General features: G+C 43.0%; 1 protein-coding gene across 1 annotated transcript in view; it reads right to left on the minus strand.

Moving 5' to 3' along the window:
- PLD1 (phospholipase D1) overlaps positions 1–17,536 on the minus strand; it is a 186,185-nt gene that overhangs the window by 87,726 nt on the left and 80,923 nt on the right. Inside the window, exons 9-11 of the mRNA XM_030216519.1 lie at positions 11,919–12,071; positions 8,113–8,262; positions 5,809–5,892 (exon numbers count right to left, since the gene is read on the minus strand). Coding sequence (XP_030072379.1) covers positions 5,809–5,892; positions 8,113–8,262; positions 11,919–12,071 — 387 coding nt within the window. The remainder of the gene's footprint in view (positions 1–5,808; positions 5,893–8,112; positions 8,263–11,918; positions 12,072–17,536) is intronic.

Below are 17,536 nucleotides of genomic sequence, written 5' to 3' on the forward strand. Positions count from 1 at the left end.
CTGGGACTAGGGCGCATGCAATGAAGCTAAGTAATAGTAAGTTTAAAACAAACCGGAGAAAATATTTCTTCACTGGATTTTGTTGCCAGAGAATGTGGCAATTGCAGTTAGCTTAGCAGGGTTTAAAAAAAGGTTTGGCTAATTTCCTAAAAAATCCACTGCTTATTTCTAGGATAAGCAGCATAAAATCTATTTTACTGTTCTGGGATCTTGTCAGGTACATAAGTACATAAGTAATGCCATACTGGGAAAAGACCAAGGGTCCATCGAGCCCAGCATCCTGTCCACGACAGCGGCCAATCCAGGCCAAGGGCACCTGGCAAGCTTCCCAAACGTACAAACATTCTATACATGTTATTTCTGGAATTTTGGATTTTTCCAAGTCCGTTTAGTAGCGGTTTATGGACTTGTCCTTTAGGAAACCGTCCAACCCCTTTTTAAACTCTGCTAAGCTAACCGCCTTCACCACTTTCTCCGGCAACGAATTCCAGAGTTTAATTACACGTTGGGTGAAGAAAAATTTTCTCCGATTTGTTTTAAATTTACTACACTGTAGTTTCATCGCATGCCCCCTAGTCCTAGTACTTTTGGAAAGCGTGAACAGAAGCTTCACATCCACCTGTTCCACTCCACTCATTATTTTATATACCTCTATCATGTCTCCCCTCAGCCATCTCTTCTCCAAGCTGTATAGCCCTGGCCTCCTTAGTCTTTCTTCATAGGGAAGTCGTCCCATCCCCGCTATCATTTTAGTCGCCCTTCGCTGCACCTTTTCCAATTCTACTATATCTTTCTTGAGATGCGGCGACCAGAATTGAACACAATACTCAAGGTGCGGTCGCACCATGGAGCGCGATACAACGGCATTATAACATCCTCACACCTGTTTTCCATACCTTTCCTGATAATACCCAACATTCTATTCGCTTTCCTAGCCGCAGCAGCACACTGAGCAGAAGGTTTCAGCGTGTTATCGACGACGACACCCGGATCCCTTTCTTGGTCCGTAACTCCTAACGTCGAACCTTGCGTGACGTAGCTATAATTCGGGTTCTTTTTTTCCCACATGCATCACCTTGCACTTGCTCACATTAAACGTCATCTGCCATTTAGCCGCCCGGTCTCCCAGTCTCGTAAGGTCCTCTTGTAATTTTTCACAATCCTGTCGCGATTTAACGACTTTGAATAACTTGTGACCTGGATTGGTCACTGTTGGAAACATGATACTAGGCTTGATGGACCTTCGGTCTGGCCCAGTATGGCAACGCTTATGTTCTTAACTATTCCAATTCTGGGAAAGAAAAGGCAGGTGAATTTAATCAGGATTTTCCATACTTCTCTACTTTCTTCCCCTCCTGCCCCCTCCCTCCAGGGCCTTTTCCATATAAATATATCTCTCTGCTTCTAATGACTAGAATTACCTGAAGATCCAGCAATGCCCACAATATTTTTGTCTGCTTAATGGATGTTTGGCATCACACCGTCTCATTCTTCACCGCAGCTGAACATAACTCAGAGTGAGTGGTCTAGGCCAGGAGGGAACAGCACTAACACATAAGAGGCAGCTGAAGCCCACATTTGATCCATAACAGCCTGTGCTGGGCACATTTCTTTACGGAGCTGCTTAAGTTTAGATCATAGGAAGGCACAAACACAACAGTATTCTGGTCATTTATTTATTATGTATTGTAAATGTTCATGTCCTGCAAACTATCTTGGTCTACACTCTTCAGATGGGGTGGAGTAATATACACTGTGTTAAAACTATTCCAAGCTTGTTTTCTGGGTAACTGTCAAAACTTGATCGATTTCAATCAAATTTGGGATATATCATCCGGAATAAATCTGCAGTAAGCCTACACTCAAGCCGGCCACCTCACCTGAACAATGTTGCCACCGCCTAGTGATTGTCATGATACAAGCAGACGCCATTTTGCTTTAAACATAAATAGTTACCATGGTTTTCAGTCAGGAAGATCTGATCCTCATTAAAAATTTGTATCTTGAAAAATGTAATAGTTCTCATAGACTGGTGCAAGAGTTTCCAGAAAAGAGATGGAAGAGGATAAGCATAGAATACGTTTTGATGAAATTGCGATCAGGAACAACGAACAAACAGGAAACACCTCCATGTACAAAGTCCAACCAAATAGGAGTAGAGGATGGCCTTCGGGTTTTGCTGGATGTTTGGACTTTTTTTGAACGAAGTTCTTTGGATAGTCTTGTCTATTCACATCTGTTTGAACATCATTGCGACCTCTGAGGTAGGCATTTGATTACGCCGGAACATGGACCGTGTCAGGTCCTGCTGTACAAGCATCGAATAAAGTATCTTTTAAGCACTAGTTCCTGTGTTGGAGTGTCCATTATTCATCCTCTTCTCCTATTTGGTTGAAGAAATTGCGAGAAATGGGCTCAACTGATCGCAAGCGAGGAAGCGGCAGGTCCTGATCAGTTTGCACTGAAGAAAACATCTCAACAGCTGAAGAGCTTGTGCTGAGTCAAGAATTTGCAACTAAACCTCACAAGTCCATTCATCAAATTAATTGTGCAACCGGAATTTCTCAGTCAATGGTGTATCTCAACAGCTGAAGAGCTTGTGCTGAGTCAAGAATATGCAACTAAGCCTCACAAGTCCATTCATCAAATTAATTGTGCAATCGACATTTCTCAGTCAGTGGTGTTTCAAATCATCCACAGCTAACTAGAAACAACCTCATTGCTTGTATGACCACAGTCCAAGCAACTCCTACACAAGTTTCCCCACTTGCTGTTGGTTTCATTTGGTTTACAGATGAGAAAATATTCATGGCTGAGCCACCTATCAACACCCAAAATGACCGATTTTACACACAGACTGCAGTGAAGAAGCACAATATTGCTGCCAATTATCTTCTGCGTACATGCTTGACATTCAGTAAATTGGCATGCTCTCCATTTTTTTTTGTTACATTTGTACCCCGCGCTTTCCCACTCATGGGAGGCTCAATGCGGCTTACATGGGGCAATGGAGGGTTAAGTGACTTGCCCAGAGTCACAAGGAGCTGCCTGTGCCTGAAGTGGGAATCAAACTCAGTTCCTCAGGACCAAAGTCCACCACCCTAACCACTAGGCCACTCCTCCAAAATGAGATGCATGGAGCTTTTCTTCATCGACCCAGGCGCAAAGATTAATGGCGAGTATTATTATGAAGTTTTCTATCACTCAACTGTTACCGGCCATTCAGCATATCGCTGGCAACCTTTACTTGTTTCAGCAAGATAGTGCGCTACTCAACGTAGTCGTGAAACAACCCAGCTGCTGGGGAATGACTCCGAATTTCATTTCACTGGACTTGTGGCCCCCTAACAGTCCATACTGAACCCCGTTGATTTTAGGATTTGGGATCTTATGCAGCAGTGTGTTTACGAAAGGCCGATTTGTGACACCGATGACCTCAAGCAACATCTGGCTGAGGTGTGAGCCAACTTGAGTCAGGAAGTCATTCATTGATGCTGTGGATGATCAGTGGAGAAAATGACTTCAAGCACGTTTCCGTAACAACAGGGGCTATTTTGAACATTTACTGTACGCTTATTGCAAGGGGATGATATATCCCAAATTTTATTGAAATTGGTCAAGGTTTGACACAGTTTGACTTTGTATAGTTTGATTTTAAACAGTGTACATAAAAATAAGAACAAAACAAACACAACCAGAATCACAATCTATACGTTGTTCTTAAGATTATCTGTTTGCCACAACAAGCCAGGTTCCTAAAGCCTTACAAAATAAAGATTTCTTCACCTGCCTCCTAGAAGTACGGTAACTGAATACCCTTCTAATTTCTACTGCCAGATTATTCCATTCAACAGTCCTGCATGTTCTGTTCTCAGTCTCCACTAGCCGATAAAGAGTTAGCAGCAGATTACTGTCACAACTTTGCACCCCCTGAGCATAGCAGAAAAGTACGTCATTAAATGGCATGTATTTTACTGGTAGGTATGCGCATGAGTGGCATTTAGGCGGACCTGACAAGTACCTGTAAAAATTATAGAATTCTATCATTTACGTCAATTCGTGCTACCAACTAGATGTGGGCATTTTGACCAGCTACAGAACTGCTGTGATTGTATCTTGAGTTTTCAGACATTTGCACTAGTATTCTATTAAGAAAAGTGTCTACTTTTCTTTATAGAATAGGCTTGAAATGGACGCCATAACTAATGCATTTATTAGGGGCCCTATTATATAATTATTCTCACTGGGGCCAATTCTATAGCCCAGACACCACCTGATTGGTGCATATTCTATAGACATCTTATTTCCTTTATAGAGTACTAATGTAACCTGGTAGATACACATGAATGCATTTCGGATGAGTACTTATCAGGGGCGTAGCCAGACTTTGGCGGGAGGGGGGCCCAGAGCCCGAGGTGAGGGGGCACATTTTAGCCCCCCTCCCCCCGCTGCCACCACCACCAACAACTTTGACCCCCCCTTCCGCCGACGACCCTCCCTCGCCATCACTTACCTTTGCTGGCGGGGGACCCCAATCCCTGCCAGCTGAGGTCCTCTTCTTCCGGCGCAAAACTCAGAAACTGAACGAAGCCTTGCGCCGGAAGAAGAGGGGGGGGGTCAAGAGGGTCATCGGCAGGGGGGGTCCAGGGCCAAATCTATGGGGGCCCTGGCCCCATGTAGCTACGCCACTGGTACTTATACAAGAGCCGGAATGTGTTCATCTATGTTATTAATATATATAGCCACACATCGTATTTTATAACTTATGTCAGCACCATGAGACCCCACCCACATTTCTCCCATGTCTGCACCCACCTGCAAATTACACGTTCTCAGAGATATGCACGAGAAGAGCACTTAGGTGAGTGAATAACTGGCACACAGGCATGAAAGTGCGTAAATGCACAAGTCTGCCAGTATGCTAAACATTTAGGCGTGTAGCTGGTGGCTAGGTGTTAGCAGGTATATAAAAAGAAGGCAAAGGGCTCTACGAGGTAATAGCAGGAAACAACAGTGAGACTCGACACGGCCGTGTTTCAGCAAAACATATGCCCGCGTCGACTGCTCTCATTCGTTTGCTTTCTGCAATACGTTGTGGATGAAGTTGTACGGAAGGTACATTATCGTGCATGACCATTTTGAGTGTCCGTTGACTGGATATTTTCTGCCGTATTAGGCAGTTCAAGTGGGCTGTTTATGGTATCATCACCGATACCCAATCTATGACACATCTTAGACTCCTGATGCAGGCATGTGCTTTGCCGAAACATGGAAGTGTTCAGCCTCATTGTGCCAAGCCTATGAAGTAAAGGCTTTATTTGTATTCCACTTTGGTTTCCAGCTTGGTCCTCTGTTGTTCCTTGTTTGATTACCTCACTGTTGTTTCTTGCTTAGATGTCAGCGTCTAATTTATAGAATTATGTCTGTTATGCTTAATCCTACACTACCATTCAGGGTAAGGGATACAGTCAGCCACCCTGATACCATGGCTACTGAGGAAATGCTTCAACGTGCAAGAGAACGACCTGCATTGCAAGGAATAAGTCTTATGCCATGGAAATTCCTCCTTTTAGAAAAAAAAACCTATATGATTCTGAAAGCGCATAATGTACCGCATCTCATGCAAAGGTTCTTCACAAATAGTCTTTTAATGCTGGATGATCAGATCTGTTGCCAAACTAGCTGGCTGCACTTACAGTAAGTTTCCACACAGTAAGACGTTTGTGCAGTGCCAGGTTTTAATGAGCACCCTAAGCATGATTCCTGGAGTATGTCCATCTGACAAACTTCCAGTGTGCAAATACTAACCACCAGTCTGTGATAAAAATCTCTTCTTTGGCTGCTTCCATGGCATCTGCCACATCGTGGAAGTATCCTTTCGCATTGACATACCTAAAAACATGGGAAATAATCGTACTGATTATTTTTCAAATAAACTGGCAGGATCATTGCAGCAGGCAAATAAAAAAAAAAATAAAAAGAACTTTGTTTAGTTTAAACAACAGAATCCATTTCAAGCAATGTTCTCTACCCCCTACTTACAATGAACGGCTTTTGAAAGAGGGCTGCAGTTAAAGCCCCCTTTGTCTCCACTGCCCAGGTACAAATAAGCACCTGTATATACTGCTTTGAATGTAGTTGCAAAAAACACAGAAAGGCAGTATATCAAGTCCCATTTCCCATTCCTTATTTGAGATTCTACATGGAATGTTGCTACTATTGGAGATTCTGTTGCTACTATTTGAGATTCTACATGGAATGTTAATGTTGCTATTCCACTAGCAACATTCCATGTAGACGCCTTCCCTTGCAGACCAGCAACGTGGCCGCGCAGGCTTCTGTTTCTGTGGGTCTGACGTCCTGCACGTACAGACTCACAGAAACAGAAGCCTGCGCGGCCGCATTGCTGATCTGCAAGGGAAGGCTTCTACATGGAATGTTGCTAGTGGAGGACTAGCCTAGTGGTTAGTGCAGTGGACTTTGATCCTGGGGAACTGGGTTTGATTCCCACTGCAGCTCTTTGTGATTCTGGGCAAGTCACTTAACCCTCCATTGCCCATGGTACAAAATAAGTACCTGAATATATATAAACTGCTTTGAATGTAGTTGCAAAAAACACAGAAAGGCAATATATCAAGTCCCATTTCCCTTTCGCTATTTGAGATTCTACGTGGAATACTAATGTTGCTATTCCACTAGCACAGTGGGTTTGGGGGGGGGGGGGGTTGGACGACTAAGCATTAAGCAGCACAATTGTAACAGGTAGGGGGGGATGGGCCTGGGTCCACCTGCCTGAAGTCCACTGCACCCCCTAACAACTGCTCCAGGGACCTGCATACTGCTGCCAGGGAGGTGGGCATGACATTTGAGGGTGAAAATAAAAAGTTGTGAAACATCTTTTTTGTGGTGGGAGGGGGTTAGTGACCACTGGGGGAGTCAGGGGAGGTCATCCTCGATTCCCTCCGGTGGTAATCTGGTCATTTAGGGCACTTTTTGGGGCCTTATTCGTGAAAAAACAGGGTCCAGGAAAAGTGCCCTAAATTCTAGCTATAAACGCATACTTTTTTTCCATTATCGGCGAAAGGCGCCCATCTCTGTTCGGGTGATAACCATGCCCCAGTCCCGCCTTCACCACGCCTCCGACACGCCCCCGTCAACTTTGTACGCTTCCGCGATGGAGTGCAGTTGAAAACGTCCAAGTTCGGCTTTCGATTATACCGCGTTATTCGTTTTTGTGAGATAAACGTCCATTTCCCGATTTAGGTCGGAACTTGGGTGTTTTTCTCGTTCGATTATAAGCAGGTTTGTAATTCTATTTACTTTTTAAGCCGCATTGAACCTGCCTTGTATGGGAAAGCGCGGGATACAAATGTATCAAATAAATAAATAAATATCATTTTTTTTTCTTAATTATTTACAATTATTATAAATGTGTCTGTTGAAGTAGAGTTGCTTTAGATAAATGAATCAGAACTCGCGTATTCTTTTGGATGATTTTGCTGGCAACATTCAGGATTCATTTTCTTCCTCAGACCTTTTCCAATGGCTGCTCGACTCCTGCACCACAATCTTGGGACGCCTTCCTATTCCTGGCTTATTTTATCTAGTAACTTATTGTGACGCAGCTGAAGGCAGTTCAGTGGATTCCGTTTTTTTTTTAGACTTTCGGCATCTGCTGCACGGGAAAAACCTGCTACAACATCAGCAGCTTTGTCTCCCTATGCAAGACTTTGGAGGACCATACGAGTATGAAAGAAGGCTACTGTGGACGAAAATGAAACCTAACAGTCAGCTGGAGGAATCTTGGCAAGAGGAACGTAAAAAGGAGCTGTGAAAAATTGGCAACACTGGTAATGTCACCAGCATGTTCGCTACAATTTTTCACATCACACTTTTTCTGATAATTCTATTTCTCTGTATTCAGTATTTTAAAACAGCAATTTACAAGGCACAGTGTGCATGGCTAATTATGAATGCAACTTACACTGCTCCTTTAATACAAGCTACTAATTAGGCAATTAACAGTCCTCTAAAGGCCTCATCATAGATTATTCCCACAGGCACCAAACGAGAAAAAAAAATCCCGTCTCAATTAGGTCCTAAATCTCTTACCATTTTGCCAGTGTGTTCTCCTGCTCAGCCGCATAGGACCCGAATCTGTGATCTCTGAGGAAGTTTTGGCCATTTTTTCGAATAAATTCTTCAATGGCCTGCCCCCACCATCGAGCATGTCTGTAGCTGTTACACTTCAGAATTAACGTCCTAAAAAAAATCAACAAAGTATTTGTTACCACCTTCTTTTTCAATCAGAAAAACAATATGCCACAAGGTTTGAATTTAACATTCTGGTTTTCCAGGCTGTGACGTCAAACTGTGACAACAGGGTTAGGACAGGCGATCTAAGCCTTTGATTTGCATTATTATCTTGATTTGTATAATGCATATAAGGGGTCTATAGAATAAAGGGTGCTCAGCTATTATTTTAAAATGTCACCCTAGCACACCTATGCCTACGTTTACTAAGGCGCGTTATGGGCGTGTTAGTGTTTTTAACGTGCGTAAATGGTTTATGCGCGATAAAACGCTAACGCACCCATACAAATGTATAGGCGCATTAGCGTTTAATGCACCTTAAATTTAAGGGCACGTTAGAAACCACAACAAAGAAAATGTGGAAACTTAAACGCGTAAAACTGAGGGAAATATTCCGTAACCTAATACAATCAATGGTACTAAGCCATGCGGGATGTAAAGAACAACTCACGAAGAAACTCCAGACCGCTCAAAACAAAGCAGCCAGGTTGATATTTGGTAAAACACAATTTGAAAGTGCCAAACCCCTCCGAGAAAAACTACATTGGCTCCCAATCAAAGAACGTATTACCTTCAAAATCTGCACCCTGGTCCACAAAATTATCTACGGCGAAGTCCCAGGCTACATGACAGACCTTATAGATCTACCAACCAGAAACACAACCAGATCATCACGAACATACCTAAACCTCCACTACCCAAACTGCAAAGGACTCAAATACAAAGCAACCTACGCATCCAGTTCTCCTATATAAGCACACAACTATGGAACTCACTGCCAAAAGCTGTGAAAACAACCTACGACCATCTAAACTTCAGGAAATCACTAAAAACCAACCTGTTCAAAAAGGCATACCCTACCGACCCAACATAAATGTCTACACTCTGCAACACAGCAAAACCAAAGCTCGAAAAGGACATTATATAACCTCTCCTCTCTTTGATCCCCATTGTGCCTGAACCTTAATCGACCACAACATCACCATGTATTTGTTTCCAAGTTTATTCCATACTTTTTATCCCACTCTACGGCAATGCCATCTCGGCGGTTTACACTCTAAAGCATAGTAAAAGAAGAGTGTGTGGTAAAAATCACAGGGGGGGGGGGGGGGGATAAAGGGTAGAACTACAGTATTTGGTAAAAAGTGTGCATGGGGGGGATTACACATAACAGAATACTCTTGCCTTCCCAGGACCTGCATAGATCAGCGCCCTATATATATGCATCCAACAAAAAAAAGCTAGGTTTTTAAGGGGTCCTTTTACAAAGGCGCACTGAAAAATGGCTTGCGGTAATGTAGGCGCGGGTTTTGGGTGCGCACCGATCCATTTTTCAGCATGCCTGTAAAAAAGGCCTTTATTAATTTTTGCCGAAAACAGACGTGCGGCAAAATCAAAATGGCCTCGATTCCATTTTGGGTTTGAGACCTTAACGCCAGCCATTGACCTAGCAGTAAAGACTCATGCGGTAACCGGGCGGTAAAGACCTACGCGCATCAAATGCCACTTGGCACGTGTCCGAAAATAAAAAAATATTTTTCGGATGCATGTATTGGACATGCACCAAAAATAAAATTACCACAAGAGCCACGCGGTAGCCAGGCAGTAACTCCATTTTGGCGTGTGTTGGGCGAGCATAGACGCTTACGTGGCTTAGTAAATGGGCCCCTAAGTCTATTTTAAATGGAGTTAATTATGTCTGGTTGGTAATATAAGGACATTGGTCTATTCAAGGATATCAGTCAATGAGTCCAATCAAAAAGTACAGGTATTTGCACCATCGATGTGACAAAAATCACAGTGAAAATATCACCAGCAACACAGTGAGAATATCGCCAAACAGCTATTCTCACCGTGTTGCTGGCGAGTCCCAACCTATCAGAGTCTGAACCTAGAGAGTCTGAGCTTATTATATCTACATGCTGTGTTGCACATTTGTGTCTGATTGTTTTGCTTTAAATAAACAGTTACTCTTGCGTTGGAATTTAATTGGTCTTACTGTCTCCCATTTTTTCCTTCGTTAGTTTGCTTGGGGGTACCTTCTGCTTTTTTGATCTCCATAAAAATTAGGCAAGAGCACACACGCCAGACGTAGAACTGGCATAAACGCTATTGCCTGATTGTTGCAGATATGCGCATAACTTACTGTATTCTGTAAGTTATGCACTTAAGGCTGAGCCCACCCAAACTCCGCCCATGTACACACCCCCTAACAAATATGTGCTATGTAAATTAAGCGGGTATTTACAGAAAAGTGCTAAGGCGGAATCTGGGCTGTTAAGTGCCCCTTAATCTAAACATTTACCCATGTAAGCGGTTCATAAACATTAGTACCTGTATTAAAGAATTAGTGCCTGTCTGGGACCCCTGTGCTTCTGAAGCTGTTGCTTATTCCTCAAGAAACTAGAAGATGGCTGAGCGTTTGCCATATACGAGCAAGCCTGGGCTCACAGAGTAAAATGCCATATTTAAGAACGGTGCATCCTCTGGGACGATTTCAAACCAGCCAACTTTTAATGACTCATTAACAGACGAGAATCCCTTGAAGCACTTTACTCTATTTATTGCTGGATTTCGCAAAGTCCAAAAAAGAATAATAAGCTTCTATATGAGCACGAGACAAAAGGATAAAGAAGAGTCAGATGCTCTATCTCTCTCAAAGACACCAACATATTGTACATGCTATTTAAAATATCAATGGGGCTGATATTCAGATCCTGGGAGGTAGCTGGGATGCCTCCTGCGGTCAGCTCTGAGCCCGGATATTCAATACTGGGTCATAAAGCGCTGCGTACGACTGGTAGCGCTATAGACGTGATTTAGACCTTCAAGTGCACTCAATCTGCAGCCCCCCATTACCTCTCTACCCTCCTCTCCCCGTATGTTCCCACCCGTAACCTCCGCTCCCAGGACAAATCACTCCTATCTGTAGCCTTCTCCACCACCGCTAACTCCAGACTCCGCCCCTTCTGCCTCGCATCACCTTATGCCTGGAACAGACTTCCCGAGCCCGTACGCCATGCGCCCTCCCTGCCCATTTTCAAGTCCTTACTCAAAGCCCATCTCTTCTCCCTTGCTTTTGGCGCCTAACCACCTTCCCCATTCATGATACCTACACTGACTACATAGCTTGTTACCTTTAGATTGTAAGCTCTCTTGAGCAGGGACTGTCCTTCCCCATATTTAAACTTGTACAGCACTGCGTAACCCTGGCAGCGCTATAGAAATGCTAAGTAGTAGTAGTAGTAGTAATTTCCAGTGACCGGCATTGACTATCTGGTTTAAAATTAACCGACCAAGCCGATATTTAGCACTGACTGGTTAAGGTTAATCTGGTCGAAGATATTTCAGCTATTTCGGCAGCCTAATTTGGTCGCCAAATTTAGCTGGTAATGCAACTGAATATTGACGGTTATATCGCGTGCTATAACTGTCTATCCTCTAAGTGCTAACCGTCAATATTCAGCGGGAGACAGGTGGCTATCTCCCGCTGAATACTGCGGGATAGTTGATTATGTGCCATGTAACCGGTCAGGAGCCGTTCCTGGCCGGTTAAATGCTGTTAAAAATCAGCCGGAATGTCTTAATGTTCTTAAGGTTCTCACCTTGACAGATTGTCGATGCGAAGTCCATATTTAGTGTCTGCATCTTTTCTGCCGATCTTAATGCTAAATGCTTTATCTACCAGGAGGACAAAAGAAATGGCGCCGCTGTCCATCTTCATGTAAAGTAAGAAGGAGTCCTTCACTACCAACCACCTGCAAAACCACAGAAACACGGTTAGATTCAATAAATGGTGCCCAAAAGCTGATCCGTGCTACGCTAGCATCCTGTAAAGGGCTCCCTTTAAAATATACTAGCTTAGCGCAGATTTCACGCCTAAATTTGAGCGCCAGCACTTACGCCTGCCAAAGGCTGACGTAAATGCTGACACCCAACTGGTAACAGAGGCGCAAATGCAAGTACTCTACAACATCACACCTAATTTCTGGGACCGCACCTAACCCACCCATGGCCATCCCATGGCCACACCCATTTTGGAGTTGCCCATTATGAAATTTAGGCACGCATGTTATAGAATAGGGCGTAGGGCAGAACTGCTCTTAATTCCTAATTACTGCCAATTAAGTGCTTGTTAACTCCAACAATTGTTAGCACCTAATTGACTAATTAGTTGATGCGCAGATCTGGGATCTCCACTCAAATCTGGGCAATCTGCAGTGAAGTACATACCTTATATGGCACCCAGGGTGGAGCCGCACCCTCCCCCCCCACCGGGTAGCACACACCATCCCCAGGTGGAGCACACCCCTTCCTCCAAGCAAGGGGGGTGTGAGAAGCAGGTGCGCGGCTGACAGCTCTGCCGGTCCCCTGCCCTGAAACAGGAAGTTGATGTCAGAGAGGGCACAGGATTGGCAGAGCCAATAGCTGCGTGCCTGTTCCATGTACCCCCTTGCTCCCGGCACCTGGGGAGGACCGCCCCACCCTAGGTACGCTAGAGGCAACCTGAACCGAATCAAGGGGTTAATGCACACAAATGTGATACATGTTGTATGCCCACGTAAAGTAATCCATGTTACCTTTCTGTACGCCCATCCTCTTCCTCCCAGTTAATTCTCCCTTCATCTAATGCAACATAACAGCCAAAACAAAGTCAAGGATGGTACATGGCCTTTTAACATCCCTGGACAATGGAACAGGGCAAAGTGAGGAGCAAAGGCAATCAAAAGGACGTGAAATCCATTGTCCCTGAAAGATTTGGCTGCATTTAACATTGCTAGGCATAACTTAGAAATCTCTTCCTATGTCTTTAAATCACTGGTTCATGGGCTAAAGAGTGGAATACGTTCCAAGGTATCTGTACACACGTGTACAAAGGTACGGTACAGAAAGCACTTGTGTAGGTATGGAAAACACTACTAAACATGAGAAATTCCACTGTAGGACTGAGCAGACCAGTCAGAGCCTGTTTGTTCCTCTAAGAGAAACTCGTCTGTGAATCCATCTGTGGAGGCAAATGAGATGATGACCAAAATGTTCCATTTGAGTTCTTTCTCTTTATTTGGAAAGGCATGTGAAAGCGATACAGAAAAGTGTCAGCGATGACTGCTTTCTGAAAAGAAAGCCCTGGGACAGAGAAGGCTGTAGAAAAGAGGAGAATTGCGTTGCCATAGAACTCCTTGTAACAGGGAATAAATGTGTGTATTGGAGCAGAGCGATGGGCGTTTTGCTTTGCTTGGAAAGCTCTGGCAATTCCATCTAGTAAATGTAAGACACTGAAAAACTATAAAACCTAAGGAATCTTGACTATAAAGTTTTATGTTATTTAAAACCTTTCAAGATGGCAATACAATATTTATAAATCATCTATTATTTTATACAAATGTAAAACATTAATTTTACACTGCTGACTCCAGAAAATGCTTCTCTGTGCAATTTGACTGAGTACAGTAGTGCCTCGGTTTTTGTTGACTTCGGTTATCGTCGGTTTCGGGTTTCGTCCATTTTTTTCTGCGAAACATTTGTCTCGGATTTCATCGGTTGCCTCAGATTTTGTCGGCGTGCCCACGTGACCTCGTTACTAATTTTGCGAAAACAAAGGGCGACCCACGCGTTCTGCTCAGTGTGGCGTTGTTTCCCGTTGTGTGAGCATCACCCTGCACGTCTAGCCAAATAATTCCATTGCTTTCCACTGTTGATTCATATGGAAATAATTGCCTCGGTTTTCGTCGGTTTCGGACTTCGCCGATTGTTTTCGGACGGATTATCAACAAAAACCGAGGTATCACTGTACTGGCGGGGATGGGACGACTTCCCTATGAAGAAATACTAAGGAGGCTAGGGCTTTTCAGCTTGGAGAAGAGACGGATGAGGAGAGACATGATAGAGGTATATAAAATAATGAGTGGAATGGAACGGGTGGATGTGAAGCATCTGTGCACGCTTTCCAAAAATACTAGGACTAGGGGGCATGCGATGAAACTACAGTGTAGTAAATTTAAAACAAATCGGAGAAATGTTTTCTTCACCCAACGCATAATTAAACTCTGGAATTCATTGCCGGAGAACGTGGTGAAGGCGGTTAGCTTAGCAGAGTTTAAAAAGGGGTTAGACGGTTTCCTAAAGAACAAGTCCATAAACCACTATTAAATGGACTTGGGAAAAATCCACAATTCCAGGAATAACATGTATAGAATGTTTGTACGTTTGGGAAGCTTGCCAGGCGCCCTTGGACAGGATGCTGGACAGGATGCTGGGCTCGATGGACCTTTGGTCTTTTCCCAGTGTGGCATTACTTATGTACTTATGTAGTTATCTAAGCGGTTCCTTGCTACCATTAAAAATCTGCTTTTATAGTCTAATATATTAATTAAACTCAACCTAACACCACCCTACACAATCCTATAAAAAATTCCCATCCGTCCTACATGTAAAAAAATAGAGGCAAATTCTATAAATGGCGCCTAAAAAAAATCTGTTCTGAACACCCCCCCCCCCCCCCCCCCCCACTTAATCGGTATTCTATAAGCACTGCCTAAAGTGGTTTATAGAATGACGTGTATGCGGAGAGCGTGTGTATAAATTTAGGCATAGTAACATAGTAACATAGTAGATGACGGCAGAAAAAGACCTGCATGGTCCATCCAGTCTGCCCAAGACAAACTCATATGTGTATACATTACCTTGAATTTGTACCTGTCCTTTTCAGGGCACAGACCATATAAGTCTGCCCAGCAGTATTACCCGCCTCCCAACCACCAGTCCCGCCTCCCATCACCGGCTCTGGTACAGACCGTATAAGTCTGCCCTCCCCTATCCTCGCCTCCCAACCACCCCCCTCTTCCCCCCAACTGCTCCACCACCCAATTTCAGCACCACTACTTACACCAACGAAAATGTGGGGCAAATGCACACGCCTAAATTTATGCATGGAGAACCAATGGAGGAGTGGCCTAGTGGTAACAAAAATAAAATAGATACTATTGGAGATTCTACATGGAATGTTGCTACTGTTGGAGATTCTACATGGAATGTTGCTACTCTTGGAGATTCTACATGGAATGTTGCTATTCCACTAGCAACATTCCATGTAGAAGGCTTCTGTTTCTGTGAGTCTGTAGTAGTATAGTAGTACAGGAGTGGCCTAGTGGTTAGGGTGGTGGACTCTGGTCCTGGGGAACTGAGTTCAATTCCCACTTCAGGCACAGGCAGCTCCTTGTGACTCTGGGCAAGTCACTTAACCCTCCATTGCTCCATTGTAAGCCGCATTGAGCCTGCCATGAGTGGGAAAGCGCAGGGTACAAATGTACCAAAAAAAAATATTCTAAAATTATGCATGTAACTCAAATGACCCATTTCCACACCCCTTTTTCAGGCCATGCATACTTTTTTTTTTATATTTTATTTATTAATTTTAAATAACTTTCAAGCATAACACTTGTACAGAAAGGTTGCCTGGTTTCATTATACAATATATAAAATCAAAGTTTTACGTTTAGAAAAAACATAAGGAAATATTTTCACCAGATAATCCTCAAGTCCACAACTGGAGATTCAAGATGTTACATATAGGGATATTTATTTCAAATGACTAAAAAAGAAACAGGAATTTGCAGAGTCTGATTCCCTAAAAGGTTCCAGTATTATTTACACTGAACTATTCTCACCCCCTTCCAATAAGCTCCTTAGGTGTTAAAAAGGCAGTGAGTTGTGGTGGATCAAAAAAAAAAAACATACTTATTGGCTTGATATTTAACAATGCACTTACAAGGATATCTTAGAAAAAATGTTGCCCCTAAATGAAGAACTCTAGGATTCATCATAAGAAATTGTTGTCTACGCTTCTGAGTATCTTTAGTTACATCAGGGAAAAACTCTTAATTTTCAGTCCAAGGAAACTTTTTTCCCTATTCTGAAAGAATAGTCTCATTAACCAGTTTTTATCTGGCGTTAATACCACGGTTGCAAGTAAAGTCGATGGTATTACCGTCTATCAGAAGCTTCTAGAATCTCTGAGACATCAAATTCTTGAAACTGACTCTCTCTCATTTTTGTTGGCAAATAGTATATTTGTGAAAACGGGGGAATGGCCTCCTTGGCTTCTCCCAGTATATCTCTTATATATTTCCTGAACATATCCCTTGGAGAAGTTGTAAATTGTTTGGGGAAATTCAAAGAAACGAAGATTATTATTTCTTACAGCATTTTCAAAGGATTCAGTTTTTCTTCTACCCCGTGCATACATTTTATGTGCAGACCCTACACATAAATTTACACACATTACTACTATTACTACTACTACTACTATTTAGCATTTCTATAGCGCTACAAGGCGTACGCAGTGCTGCACAAACACAGAAGAAAGACAGTCCCTGCTCAAAGAGCTTACAATCTAATAGACAAAAAATAAAGTAAGCAAATCAAATCAATTAATCAATTAAGGAAGGAGGAGAGGAGGGTAGGTGGAGGCGAGTGGTTACAAGTGGTTACGAGTCAAAAGCAATGTTAAAGAGGTGGGCTTTCAGTCTAGATTTAAAGGTGGCCAAGGATAAGTCCCAATTAAATCTAATTAGTGCCAATAATTGCTTGTTTAAAAGCCAATTGGCATTATTCTATTAAACTGCACACACAAATTGGGGGCGCATGCCTAAATTTGCCGGAGCAATTTTTGGTGACTTTTATAGAATTGGGGGAAAAGTACAAATCTACGGAACAGAAATGTTTGTATAGACTTTCTAAAGATTCTATAGTTGCTATATGTGGTCTGAGTCCCGCATATAGCAATCCGGCTTAGGATGGGCTAGAGAGAGCTTCAACAGAAACTCCAGTAATTTGGAACATGAGAACAGTGCTGGGCAGACTTTTACAGTCTGCGTCCCACAAATGACAAGATGGATTTGAATAGGCTTTTGACGGCAACTCCTGTAGTTTGAACATAAGGATAGAGCCGGGCGGACTTCTACGGTCTATGTCCCGGAAACAACAAAGAAGACCATGATCAAGTATATAATATCATGTTCATTGTTGATTCAATCTAGAATTGAGAATGAATGAGACTGTTGGGCAGACTAGATGGACCGTTCAGGTCTTTATCTGCCATCACTTACTATGCTACTATGTAGATAATGATCTTATTTCAACTGGTAGTCTATTCCATGCCTGCGAAGCTTGATAGGCGAAAGAGGAAGTGAGAAGTTTCTTGGATCTCTTAGTTTAGAGGAGA

This window comes from Microcaecilia unicolor, chromosome 10 (assembly GCF_901765095.1).
Source record: "Microcaecilia unicolor chromosome 10, aMicUni1.1, whole genome shotgun sequence".
In the NCBI taxonomy this organism is placed as follows: Eukaryota; Metazoa; Chordata; class Amphibia; order Gymnophiona; family Siphonopidae; genus Microcaecilia; species Microcaecilia unicolor.